This window comes from Pseudocercospora fijiensis (genome assembly GCF_000340215.1).
Source record: "Pseudocercospora fijiensis CIRAD86 unplaced genomic scaffold MYCFIscaffold_8, whole genome shotgun sequence".
In the NCBI taxonomy this organism is placed as follows: Eukaryota; Fungi; Ascomycota; class Dothideomycetes; order Mycosphaerellales; family Mycosphaerellaceae; genus Pseudocercospora; species Pseudocercospora fijiensis.
In genome coordinates, this window is record NW_006921539.1 from 258,441 (window position 1) to 271,500 (window position 13,060).

Below are 13,060 nucleotides of genomic sequence, written 5' to 3' on the forward strand. Positions count from 1 at the left end.
ACAAATTTCGTGTGGTGATGAGCTGACTCGAGCATGTTGATCCCCCCCAATCCGTTGCTGTGCAGCGAAACTACTGCCACTTCCAACACCCGCGGATCCTCGGTCAAAGCCTTGATTCGGGAGGGAGGGATACGTCGGCGCTCACCGACAATTCTTTTCTCTTCTTTTTCTTTTTCTTCTTCTAGACAAGATAAGTGGAGCCGGGGAAGTTTGGAAGCCCTGTCAGATGGCGTCTGTGGAGTGCAGTGTGGAGAGAGAGAGAGAGAGAAGAAAATAATAAGCATTTCGGGGCTCGTTGACGCGAGGGGGGGGGAAGGTGGAATTGGAAGCGAGGGGATATTCTAGTTCTAAAAAGGTAAGCGAACGTGCAGTGCAGTGTGGAGGAACAAGTTTTTTTGTTTTTTTTTGCCGGATGCATCATGGCGACGACACGACACGTCGTTGTTGACAAGACAAGTTGTAGAAAATGTGGGGATGAGAATTGGTGCGGTTCAGGTTTATCATTCATTCATTCCATGTACTTATAAGTGATGCTAGCAAATAGGTCCAAGCAAATGGGTATCGTGCGCCAGCAAATGCACTGCAGCCATATCACAGCCATACGTCAATCATGAGCCATCCTCCATATCATGCATTCATCCCACGGCCAGAAACGCCGCGCTTGTGATGATAATAATAATAATGCAGAAGTCCAAAGTCCACATCGAAATCCACATGTTGCTTCAGACATTCAAGCCGTCATGAATCACTTGGCCTTCCTCGTCTTCTTTGGTGTGCCTTGAAGCACCTTTCCACCACTCTCCCTCATCTCGTTCATAGCAGCCTCTGTGATCTTCTGCTTCTTGGCCACCATCTCGTGGCGGTGCTCGATCTCGTTTTCGAACTCGCGAGCAGCGGTGCGCTTTGCATTACGGGCGTTCTTGAAGCGGCTTGCAAGCTCACCGAAACGATCAAGAAACCAGTCTCCGGCTTGCTCCCACTGGTCGAGGTCGAGAGTAGCGAGAAAGTCAGCTTGGCTATCTGGTGGTAGACCTGCGGCTGCTTTGAGCCTCTCGTCAAAGGTGCCTGCTTGTTGATTAGGAGGAAACTCGAAAGGTCCCATGTGGGGATCAGCATCGAACGGCTGCGCCTTCAAATTGCTGTAGTCCATCCTGAAGAGCTCTTTGTCTTCGTAATCGAGAGCACTCTCCTCTATTGGAGGATATTGCTCATCATGGCCATTGGCGGAAGGCCAGCCGTTGAAGCCAGGATTTGCTCCATCAGAGTACTCCTGGGCTGCTTCGGATGGTAGATCTAGACGCTGCTGGAGTGGGGTCTCTGCGCGATGTGCACGTTGCTTAGAGGGGAGCTGTACCTGTCCGCGCTCGAATGGCGAACGCGTCTCGCCACGTTCGTCCCCCGTGGGCTGCTGCGGCGGCTCATTCACTGCTGGAGCACGTGGCTGCTGGAGAGGTGGCTCTTCCGAACCGTGATGAGCCTGATCTGTTGGAACTGACCTGTGGCCATGCTGCGTCGATGGCCGAACCTGCTGCTGCTGCTGCTGCTCTTGCTGCAACATAACTTTCTCCTGCTGATTGTGACGCTGTAGCTGCTGGGTGGGCTGCAATGTGCGAGCCTGCGCAGGCTGCTGGCCGGGTCTTGCCATGTTCAGATGAGCTTGTGGAGGGGGTCCGAATGAGAAGTTTTGAGCCACGTCTTCCACAAGCGCAGTCATGTTCTTGGGTCCTGGCTGACCGAAGATGTTCGGCACTCCGAGTGCACCATGCTGCGGTAGCTGTGGCGTCGAAGTCTGAACCTGGACGTGCTCGCCAGCCGATTGAAGAGCACGAGCACCCGGTCCACGAGAACGCATGGCCGGATGAGCATATTGAGCGGTTTGCCCGCGACGGTCTTGCACGGCATTCTGGTCAACGGTTGATGGACTGCCAGAAGTCGTTTCTGGGTAAGAGTCGCCGCTCAGACGCTTGTTGATGGTGCTATGAGGCATTGCTTCATGACGTGCATCTCCGGAGGAAGGTCTTGACTGTTGTTGACCGTTGGCTGGCTGGTTCACGAATTCTCGATGGTGAGTATAGTTCTCTTCTCCCTCGCCATCATCGTACTCAGCTGGGTCGTGGACATTTCTCGATTTGGGCTGCGAATTCTCAAGCTGCTGCTTTGTCTTGGGCTGTTGCGTGGCTCTCGCGCTTTCAGCAATCGACGTCCTGTCAGCGGCGCTCGCATCAGTACCGAACACGTTCTGCTGTGCATGTGGCGGCGAGTCTCTCTGACCAGCAGATCTGGTGCCCGCATGCCGAGCCTGGGTTCTGGTTGTTTGCATGTTGGCCGACGCTGAGCCTTTCTTGCCGTTAGGTCCGATTTTGAGATCAGACAGATCACCCATGTCGTTCTGTCCATCGTACCCAGCTCCAGCATGCTGTCGCATCACGAAGCGATGCAGGCCTTGATCGTTGTCCTTGGCCATGATGGGCAATTCGCGCATCCGCCCCCTTCTCGCTGCGCACTGAGAGGTGGTCGATGCCACAAGAACGAGGCCACGAAGAAGAAAGCGGAGCCCGGCGCGTCGAACAGACCTCGGCAGCGGCGCCAAGATGACGCGAGACTCGGTGACTTGCAACGATCCTTTCGACCTTTCAATCACTGACGCTGAGCCATATTCTCTATCTACACTGCCAGACTTCCATTTCTCTTTGTAATCAATAAGACTCTGTAGCCATGGCCGATCCAGCGCATATCTCGCGCGGCATATTTGCCTTGCCAAATGAAGTGCAATCCCTCTTCTCGCATTGACCAAACACTGGCTTACCTGATGCAGATTCTCCTCAACATCTTTGCCCAATTTCCCTCTAAACATCTCATCCACTTCACGCCGACTTGTCGCCACTTCCACTCCTTGATAGTACGCTTGCTGTGCCATCGACTCCAGCTCGCGGCATGTCTCGACGGACAATCCGCGCTGTATCTTGAATGCGGTCCGCCGAGCGCGAAATGGACCATGTCAAAAGTAATATGCTCCTCCTTAGGCACTGGCGGTATGGAAGAGCTGGTCTGCGATGTACAGGAGCAAAGAGATCGAGTCGGTACAATCAAACGTATGGGAGACTTGTATACACGATTTCGGCCCATGAACCAGGAACCAGACTGGTTGTCCATCCCTCGACCTCATCCTGCTGGAGACATACCTGGCTCACGCTCATACGTCCCTGCGGATGCTGTGAAAACAAAGTTGGCAAACGCTGGTAGCGTAGTGTCGAGGACGATCGGCATCGATGCCGATTTCTCCTTCTCCCAACTTGAGACAATGGCTTATCTGGGCAAACGTGAAAGTACCCGTGGTCTGCTCTGCAGTGTACAAGAGCTCTGCAGAGGCACCATTCGTGTCTGGCGGCACTGGTTGGCAGATCACTGCGAGAGTAAGAAATGGTCTGATGGCGAGGTAGTGAACATCATCCGTGACCATGACGATACTGCAACTAGTAGCAGGTCCAGGACCAACAGTATTGCCAATGCTCTGGATCCACGAAGAGATTCGACCATTCTCTGGCTGAACACCGGAGATGACAATGCTGGAATCAAGTTCCGTGTGAAGGAGCAGAAATGGCGTCGTGACATACCTGTACTATTCGCTAGCGAGATGGATGCTCCTGTCAGCTACCAAGTCGAGCTGGAAGGTAAGCGTGAATGATCGTGGAATACTTGAATTGGCTGACAATCGATTTAGAGGTCCTTATAAGAACGACTCACCTCCTGCTGATGCTTGAGGAATCGCAGGGCCGGGTCGTTGAGAACACAGGCAGAGCATTGATCTTCGGCTCGTACACAGGCTGATGACGTTCCTGGAACCGTTTTCATACACAAGCGCCTGTGACTGTGTCTATGGACAAGGTCGCTCCTAGACGCTCAATGCTTTCACGGCTTACTTGGGCCCTTGCGCTGTTCCTAAGCAAGGTCGTTGCACTGGAGATCTGCTTCAGACATCATCTGTGCCTCGCGCTTTTAGACTTTTAAAGGCCTCGTAGGAGACGACTCAATGCGCTGATGAATCGAGCGGGCACTTGGCTCTAGAGCGATGCCAACGCCTGTCGATGGCTGTCAAAAGATTTGATCGTGGCGCCGTCGAGAAAAACAATGGACGGCGATTTTGTAGCATAGTCAATTTCACGAATCTCATCATTATGGGAAAGCCGACCTCGGCAAGAGCTCCACCGACGCGAAAGCCAGAGCTCCAATTCTCATGAAATAAATGGCAAGCCCAGCCACAGCCGACCTAGAAGGACATCGAGCAACAACAACACCCAAAGGATAGACACGGAAGCATGACTGCAGAACCACGCCGCATTGGGCAAATCGTGCGCCTGAAGCGCGAATGTTTGCAGGCATACAAGGACTGCCATGCCGCCGTCTGGCCAGCTGTGCTCCAGCAGATCAAAGATTGCAATATCGTCGATTATTCCATCTTTCTCGACGAGTCTTCTATGACGTTATTTGCGTCGATGAAGTATGCTGGCAGCGACTTCGATGCCGATATGGAGAAGATGAAAGCGAACCCAGAAGTGCGCAGGTGGTGAGTGAGGCTCCGACCTTCATGTTCATTCTCAATAGCGGAAATGGAAGCTGACAACGAGGTATCACATCAGGTGGCAGATGACGGACAGCATGCAAGAATCACTTGTGCCGGGTAGCACAGGTAGCACAGACGAAAAAGGCTGGTGGCAGCCACTGGAAGAAGTGTTTCGAGCCGATTAGGATGTATATACTATTGCCGCCAAGCTACAACATCGACCGGCGAATCCCAAAGATCAATCGCGAGCTTGCGGTCCATTACCTCTCCACTGTCCGGAGGCAGTCTCCAAACAGTAATCCCGAATCCGCTCATCTTCAGACTCGTCACCAGTGGGCCGAGAGTCAGCCTTCGCACAGTGAAACCTCGCCTCTCGAGCTCGACCTTCGCCAGCTCCGCAAATCGTGCCAGGACTTCGTCCGAAGTGCTTCCCAGACTATTCAGCAATAGCACGACCTCACCATCGGTCTTTGGGTTGGTAGAGCTGGAGAACGGAATGAAGGCTCGATCCTTGTCTGAGACATCTAGTAAAAGATCAAGCATCTGCGACACGAGAGCGTCTGGAGTAGGAATAGGTGAGATCTGTTGCAATCCTGGCTCACCATGAGCGCCCATACCAAGCTCGATCGTATCAGGAGGAAGCGTCTGTAGATCAGTCAAAGTCGCGTTCGGGAGGGCAACTCTATTTCAACAATCATCAATTAGCATGATTATTATCATTAGTCCCGCGTCCAACGTGTCCCATTTCTTCCAACATACCTATCAAAAGCAACTCCAATCGTCCCAACATTCGCCGCAACATACTCCATCACCTCCGCAACCCTCTCCAACCTCTCCCCCCTCTCCGCCAACCCACAAGCACATTTCAACGCAACCAAATGTCCACTCAACCCCCTCCTCCCCACCCTCCCCCCCTTCTCCCTCCCCACCCCAACATCATCCCCCACCGCACAAAATCTCACATGATACCCCTCCGCCCGCGCCCTCGTAATCGCCAACCCCGCATTCAAAATATCTCCCGTGTAATTCCCACACACCACCAACGTCCCTTGATTATTCCTATCACTAGTGCTCAAAAGGTTTTGTCGTTGGCAGAGTTTTATCGCTTCGAAAATCTGCGTCGCGGTCGGGGAGGCGAAGATGTTTCCGGACACGGCGGCCGAGAGGTGGTTTTCGCCTACGAAGCCGCTGAACATGGGCTCGTGACCGGCTCCTGCGAAGCCGATGGTCGTGACGTGGGAGGAGGAGAAGGTTGGGAGGTCGGTGCGGTAGAGGATTTTGGAGTCCGGGTTGTAGGAGAGGGTGGGTTTGAGGTGGGTTAGGCCGGTGAGGGCGTCGTGGATGGTGTTTGCTGGGTCGTTGATGAAGTGGAAGGTTTCTTTGTTGTTGGAGGGGGGAGGGGGAGGTGGTTGTTGCTTGGTTTCTTCTGTTGACATTGTGATGATCGAGGTTTCTTTTTCTTTATTACTTGTGAAGGAGAGAAGATGTGGAATTGTGAGGGGAGAAAACTGATCGGGGATGGAGCTTCAATAATTCCGACTTATTACGCTGTGCAGCATAGCATCTACGTACACTGGCAGCCATGCAGTGCATTCTTATTATGAGAGCTTGAAGAGGGGTGAGGGCCAGAAGGAGCAAAGAGCCACGATGCCTCCACCTTGAGATGGCCGAGGCCGGATTGCTGAATTGGGACAGCCGAAGGACATTCACTCACGCTACTACAAGCACGAGAAGGCAGGTTGGTGATGAGATGCCAAGTTGGTCTTGAGTAAATAACCCGAAACGCGTTTTGTGGAGTATTCTATGTACGCAAAGTCCACAACTGTTGCGTACTCTCAACTCACGAAGCCTTCACCTCGCTGTCGTCCTGATCACCTTTCTTTATAGCATGAATTCTATCCCATTCTTCCCTGTCATCCTCTTCATCGGCGTTGTTAGCAGTGAGCTCGGGAGAATCTTCATCCTCAATCTCCTCAGGCAAGACCAGATTGAGAATAAGTGCCAAGAAGCCCGCGACTGCGAAGCCAGTTTCCATGACCAATTCAATGGCATTGAAGAAGCCAAGGAGCGCTCTGTTATCGCCCGAGGATGTGAACACATAGCTGAGCCATGTGGGCTGAAGAGTGGCACCAAAGCCAACAGCGAGTGCTGCAGCCAGAATGAATCGATTCCGCCTCGTGAATGGCATGGTGGAAATGATTCTGATACCAGATGCAGCGACAGAGGCGAAGAGGAACCCAGGACTGCGTTTGGAATCGCAACGAGTGCGGCGGCGAACTTGGCGAATATACCCATGATCAGAAGCCAGGAGCAGCAAGCATAGCCAGCTTTTCGGTTTGCGCATCTTGTCAAAGCGATGACTCCGTTGTTCTGCGCGAAGACACTCATGGGTGTAATCGTGAAGAGTCCGGCCAGAATCCTGTTGATGCCATCTGATAGCATACCGCCTTGAATGCGACTGTCCAACATGGGCCCATCGACTTGCAGTTTTGAAACGTCACAAGTAGCTGTAATGTCTCCGATGGCTTCCATAGCCAGGACAACGTAGACGGCAAGTAGGGGAAGCACAATCGGTCCATATACGCTTAGTGGGAAGGTGTGTACCCAGATAAAGCTGGCGACTGGTGCAGAGTCGATTCCTGTACGTCTTAGTGTTTCCATACGTCTTTCTCTTCCTCATGCCTTGAAGACTTACCGGAACGATCAAAGTAGCCACATGCAGCAGCGACAATACAGCCTACAAGGAGGCCGAGGACGACCGCACAACTCTTCATAATCGGAGAACCAAAGCGTTCGCATAGAATAATGGTCAGAAAGACCAAGAACCCGAGTCCAATAAACTCCGCGCTTCCCCAGGGTAAAGCATGCGGCGCACTGATAGTCGGACACAGCTGGGAAAGTCCAGTCTCAGGTCTGCTGGAGCAATCACCAGAGCCGCCTGCCCAGTTGGCCATACCAGTGGCGATGAGTTTCGCACCGATCAGGAGTACGGACAAGTGGCGGGAAGATCCTCTTCAAGACTTCTAGCGGCATAAACGACATTAAGATTTCCAGTAGTGCGCAGACGCACTGGGTCCCGAGGATGGCGCCGTCGCCACGAGGACATGGGAGTTTCGTTCCATCTGCGGCAGTTGGACACATCCCGATATCGTACATTTGAGACAGAGCGCCAGTTGCTACAGGAATCGTAGCGAAGGATGTCCCAACCACGGACATCAAGCCGGTTCCAACATAGTAAGGAGTTTTCCAGATATGGAATCTGCTGATCTGGATGGAAGAAAGAATGGCGCAAACGATGAGTGAGGTGCTGACGAGGTAGGACTGTTGCTCGCTTGCCATCAGTTCGCGGCGGGATCCTTGATGAGATAAGGATTCCTGAGCGAAAAATTGATCGAGGTCTGTTAAGGTCTCCAGGAGATTATTCTACTGTGGCCATGACTTTTTTTGTCGCATCGGATGTCGGCAAATAAATAGATCCAATGCGGCCCTGAATTCAATTCGCCAAGCCAAGCCCCAAGGAGGACTCAGAGCCATCCGAGTCGAGAGTGAAGGCTCCGTAGCTAAGAAACCACGTCAAGACAAAGAAAGCATCAAGCATCAAGCCTCTAAAGACCAAGAAGAAAGAAAAAAAAAAGGAACGCGTTCACAAGCTTCAAAATTTCCCCCTACAGCAGAAAAATATCCAAATGCCTAGAACTAACCCGCCAACCAACCAACCATCGCTATGCCCAACTAACTAACCCATACCTCTGAATCCATCGACGACAAAGATCCCCGTACTGTCCTGTGTTCCATCCGATCGCCCCAAGTCCCGCTCCCATCCCCTCATCCAACTAAGTATGAATAGCCCCACCCCTCTGAGTCGTAGTCGCAGTCGAAGGCGTAGGCGGAGCGGGAAGAACGCCTAACATCTGCAACGCCTTCTCGGCCGCATCTTCGCGTGCATTGTTGATGTATGTTCCATCGTACCAGAAACGAGCCGGGAAGGAGCCGGCGCCGGCGATGCTGACGACGCAGCTCCAGGCTGTGCGGCCGCCTGGGAGAAAGTGAGTGAGTGGGTGGGGAAGGGAGGGGGGGAGGGGGTGGAACTTACCGCGTCTGTCGGAGACGATTTGGAAGTTGGGGGTTCGGATGCCTTGGGTTCGACAGAAGTCTGGAACGAGGATGAGGTGGTTAGGATGGATGGTAAGGTAAGGTAAGGTAAGACGAACTTATAAGACGCTCCTGATGTGGAGAAGGTTGGGGGCCAGAAGACGAAGTCGATACGGAAGCCATGATTTGTTTCGAAGAAAAAAAAAGATTTCGTGTTGGCTGGCTGGCTGGCTGGATGGATGGATGGAAGCGTTGTCGACTGGAATAGGAAAGAGTAAAGGTAAAATGTGAAGGCTAATGGTAGGTAGCTTATGCCTTCACGCGACAGCAGCAAAAGCAAGGGCTTGCGGATTGGGTATCAAGAGAACAAGAAGGTTTGACTTAGCGCGCGCGCACGCAGGTGAGATACGTCTCGAGAGTAGAGAGCAAGAGCAGAGCTGTGGCCCAAGGGAAAGATTCTTATAACGTGTGTGGTTTTTGTTTATCAGCTGTGGCAGCGAGTGTGTGTGTGTGTGTGTTGCGTTTTGCATTGTGGTTGTCAATCACAAGAGAAACGTGGCAGCGTTGCGAGCAGCACGCAGCCGTCGGTGTGAAAGGTGTCAGACCTGTGCCTTTCCAGACCGCGGTGTTCAGAGAAGTGATGGTGTAAGAGAGGACTTCTTTGTTGGAATGATTACCGCGCCAAACGACGACTGCCCACTTAAAAGACAAGCAGCCGAAAGGTAGCCCGCATGGCATGGCACACGCCTGGAAAGGGTGGCCCCATGGACTGGATCCTGCTCGTGCCATCCGAGGGCCCGCTGGATCGGCGCGTGAAGCCTTGGACCGAGCCGGCACCCATTGGGGACCGAAGCACATGAACTGCTGATCAACGGCTGTGGTCGGAGTGCTCGAAGGACATTGGGTATGTTGATAGCGCATATCCAAGGCATAATGGAAGCTACGAAGCTCTGTGGTCGCCGACAGGACGCGATTGACTGCCGTCCCCAGGGAGCGTTCATGCATGAGTCCACACTCCACCGCGGACGGGATACTTGGACCAACAAGGTGCATTAGAGTGCTGCGTGACGTGTCGATGGCCTGAAGCACAGCAGCCCAAGAGGCCAGAAGTTTAGAGGCTAGAGAGGGCCTATGACGTGCGGACGCAGCACTGTCCTGTTTTCCCGCTCCACAATTGATGACATGACAGCAAACTGGGTGGCGTTGTTTGTGCGTGAACGATGTTTGAAGCAAAAATCCTGTTGAAACTCGCAAATCACATTGGTCGGTTACACAGGCGTCGATGGTACTGGTCGGGTTCCTGCCGTATTATAAGTCCCGAGCTGCACCTGTGGGCGACGGAGAGCGGGCGCTCGCATACGTACGGCCTGTCAAAGCGGCGGCATGCATATGAACCAGGATCAAATCTCCTCAGACTTCCCGTGCGTGCAGACTTCAGGAAGCGAAGCGAAGCTTTGCAGAATAATGAGCGCGAGCGCGCTTGCTGCGTGCTCATTGGAGCTGGAACTGAAGCTTGTTGATCTGTCGGTATCAAAAGGATATCCTCCACAAGACCGCAACACCTTTACAACCCTTTCAGTGTGCATTCCACACATCTGTTGTTGCATCCCTCCAAACGCGAGTATGTGCTGCTTGCAGTATGAAGGTTTCGGCGTCAAACGCCCAGCAAACACTGCGCTAATGCCATGTCCATGCTCTGCTGACTGACTGGCATAGTATGCTCCACCCGCGATGCATATTCCATGCGATGCAGTACTGTCAAAATGTCAAATGCTCACAAGGGGAAAATGGTCAACCCGAGATCCTGCTTCCAGCAGTCAGAGGATCAGAAGCTCCGACGGAAAGATGCATCCAAGCCTCAGTGATACCGAGAATCTGTCACGTTGACCTGACCGCCTCAGCGTCATCGATCCGATCCACACACCGCTCGAGAGGTGTGTCGCATCGTGCTCGGCGGTCCGTGGAGCCGGGTCATACGACGACGATCAATTGACCGCTCTGGGAGCGGTAGCACCTGCGGAACTTGAGGGTCGACTACTGCTGGACATCTGGCGACTGTGACTCCCACTCGTGTCGCGCTTGAACATCTCATTGATCAGGCGTTTGGGTCCGACATATTCGACGCCCATTTGTAGTCGTGGAATGAGTAATTGTTTCGAGGTCCTCGAGTGGAAGTGTGTCTTGATGGAATCATCGACGAGGGCGAGCAGACCAGTCGCAAGAACCACACTGCAACGATGGTTAGCAAGGGGGTGAAGCGTCCACGCTGCAGCCTGCTTCAGCCTGCTCCAAGTCATGTCGGGTGTGGAAATGGTCGCGCACGACGCTGAAGCAGGCTGATCGCGCACACATGATCGGACTTACTCTGCAACATCTTTCTGCCCACGGGCAATGGCCTCATCGGCGATCCACATCGAGCAAGGCGGTACCCAACCTCCAAGCCTGTGTTCCTCCTCCATCTGGGCAGGCGTGAGCGGCGCAGGAATGATGTGCGCAACAGGTCCGTCTTGACCAGCTTTTGTAAGCTGATATGAGACTGCTTTGGTCTCGCCCCCCTTTCGCACAGTGCGCCTCCAGGAATAATGCGAACCCCAGTACTCAAAGCCGTAGCGCTTACTGCCCTTCCCTCCAGCCCGCTTCATGTCGAGATGCGCATAGTTGGAGAACTCGAGATGCATGGTGTTCGGATCGACGTGCTGCTGCTGGGCTTTTGGAGTGGCGCTCGCCGAATGCGGCCGAGGATTCCCATCGAAATCAACGGACGAGTTCAAGGACGCGTAACCAGAGTCATTCCGTTTGAGACTTGCCAGGGTTGGAGTTTTCTGCTCGGACCTTGTCCGCATACTACTCAAAGCATTGCTCAACGATCGTTGAAATCCAGGTCGCTTTTCAATCGGCGACTTGTGGACCTTACGAGATGAGTGGCAGACTTCACGACCAGAGTCTCTGCAGTAGCGACGCAAGGAGAACTCGCGATCTCGTAAGTCATGCATGCGCAAGTGGAAGAGAGTCATGTCACGTCTTCGGCCATGGAGATTGACGTCGGTGTCAACGCGCAAGTTCATGTTCCCATCCAAGGTAGAGTCGTCATGCCGAATGGCAAGTCTACGATGTGATGGGAAAAGCTGGGAGAAATCTGCTGGCGTAGCGGCAATGGCGGCTGGACCATAGCGCTGTGCACTGTACTCAGGGACGTGATAATCAGGAAGCTCGTCCTCTGCCGGGAGCTCGTCGCTAGCTATCGAAGACGTGTACGATTCCACAGATGTACGTGGACTTTGTTGAGGTATTCGATCGTCGAAGTAGCGAGGTACATTTTCGCTTACGCCTTCGCAGGTGTTGTGATGTATTCGAGTGGGTCGTTTTGAAGAAGCGCTCGAGTATTCGGTGGGAGCTGTGCGGTATGACTTGTCGCTGCCGCTGTGTGACTCCTGATAAGACCTTGTTTCCAAGTCACCGTCGGAATCTTCGGGTCGGTCGCTGTCGTAGGCGGATCGGATGTTGTCGAGGTCGCGTCGGTGATGGAGCGGCATTATGGCGAGTCTGGGGGGGATGTCGAGTGTCGAGGTGGAGCTAGCTGCAATGTATATGCAATGGCAAGATGCTGGCAATATGGGTGATAGTGGTGCCAGACGCCTCTCCACGTGTGTTCCCGAGCACGACAGATGCTGTGCAAGTGGTGTAGCTCTGGTGCATAAAAGATGTATATATGCGTGTCGAGTGAAGCGGAGCGAAGCGCGCGTGAATAAGCTTCGCGACTTTGACTTGTTCTATTGAGTTTGGGGCATGGCCATGGCTGTGAGGATGGGTGGCGAGTGCATGCCGCGCGCACGGGTCCCGGGGACGGTGAGGCACTGCACTGGACTGCGAGAAGTGGACGGGCGTAGCAAAGGCAGAAGAGTGCGCGTTGGAGATGATGATAAAGGCGAGGAGGATGGAGTCTCCTGATCTCTCAGCGTTCCCGTTGCCGCTACCGTTGCCGTGCGAGTAGAACTAACAGTAACGTTAGTAACCACAGCAGCAGTGAAGCGGCGCTGAAAGGATGAGCACACGCACACGCACACGCACACACACGCACTCGCACTCGCAACCGAGAAAGGCGTCTACCGCGGTCCGCGCTGGCGGCAAGGTGCCAAGGTGTGCAGCGAGAGTTTTTAGACGACGAGACTAGGAAGGCTGGCCGCTGGTGGTGTGCGCGCGGCGAACCCAACGCAGAACGCCATTTGCCATTTGCACATCGCACATGCGGCGCCTCGCTATTGGACTTGTCTCCTGCAAAGTGACCTGCAACGTCGCGCGCGAATCGGACAATGCTGCAACACACCTGCTGAGCACCCATTTCAGGCAGAATAATGCTACAGTACTGGCAGGCAGATCAGCATCCACGGTGCAAATGTGACCGCTGCT

The 13,060-nt window shown here is 53.5% G+C and overlaps 7 protein-coding genes across 7 annotated transcripts; 2 read left to right on the top strand and 5 right to left on the bottom strand.

The window, feature by feature from the left end:
- Positions 1-745: 745 nt before the first annotated feature.
- Positions 746-2,464, bottom strand: MYCFIDRAFT_198895 (uncharacterized protein; the record flags this gene model as incomplete). Its single annotated transcript, XM_007931651.1, has 1 exon — positions 746-2,464. The coding sequence occupies one exon, from the start codon at positions 2,462-2,464 to the stop codon at positions 746-748; it is 1,719 nt and encodes a 572-aa protein (XP_007929842.1).
- Positions 2,465-2,809: 345 nt separating this feature from the next.
- MYCFIDRAFT_34820 (uncharacterized protein) lies at positions 2,810-3,828 on the top strand (the record flags this gene model as incomplete). The annotated part of the gene is made up of 2 exons (XM_007931465.1): positions 2,810-3,671; positions 3,722-3,828. 2 exons carry the CDS (start codon positions 2,810-2,812, stop codon positions 3,826-3,828), a joined length of 969 nt encoding a protein of 322 aa, XP_007929656.1.
- Positions 3,829-4,286: 458 nt separating this feature from the next.
- On the top strand, positions 4,287-5,080 carry MYCFIDRAFT_57882 (uncharacterized protein). Its single transcript, XM_007931571.1, has 2 exons — positions 4,287-4,564; positions 4,638-5,080. The coding sequence occupies exons 1-2, from the start codon at positions 4,317-4,319 to the stop codon at positions 4,744-4,746; spliced, it is 357 nt and encodes a 118-aa protein (XP_007929762.1). The 5' UTR covers positions 4,287-4,316; the 3' UTR covers positions 4,747-5,080.
- Positions 5,081-6,401: 1,321 nt separating this feature from the next.
- On the bottom strand, positions 6,402-7,900 carry MYCFIDRAFT_190078 (uncharacterized protein; the record flags this gene model as incomplete). The annotated part of the gene is made up of 4 exons (XM_007931652.1): positions 6,402-6,709; positions 6,799-7,200; positions 7,257-7,499; positions 7,552-7,900. 4 exons carry the CDS (start codon positions 7,898-7,900, stop codon positions 6,402-6,404), a joined length of 1,302 nt encoding a protein of 433 aa, XP_007929843.1.
- A 566-nt stretch (positions 7,901-8,466) lies between these two features.
- MYCFIDRAFT_123698 (uncharacterized protein) lies at positions 8,467-8,700 on the bottom strand (the record flags this gene model as incomplete). Its single annotated transcript, XM_007931653.1, has 1 exon — positions 8,467-8,700. A coding segment is annotated over one exon (234 nt), but the record flags the coding sequence as incomplete, so codon positions are not given.
- A 390-nt stretch (positions 8,701-9,090) lies between these two features.
- Positions 9,091-9,817, bottom strand: MYCFIDRAFT_212110 (uncharacterized protein). Its single transcript, XM_007931654.1, has one exon. It carries the CDS (start codon positions 9,704-9,706, stop codon positions 9,113-9,115), a length of 594 nt encoding a protein of 197 aa, XP_007929845.1. The 5' UTR covers positions 9,707-9,817; the 3' UTR covers positions 9,091-9,112.
- Positions 9,818-10,638: 821 nt separating this feature from the next.
- Positions 10,639-12,992, bottom strand: MYCFIDRAFT_190080 (uncharacterized protein; the record flags this gene model as incomplete). The annotated part of the gene is made up of 3 exons (XM_007931655.1): positions 10,639-10,882; positions 11,018-12,081; positions 12,978-12,992. 3 exons carry the CDS (start codon positions 12,990-12,992, stop codon positions 10,639-10,641), a joined length of 1,323 nt encoding a protein of 440 aa, XP_007929846.1.
- Positions 12,993-13,060: the final 68 nt, after the last annotated feature.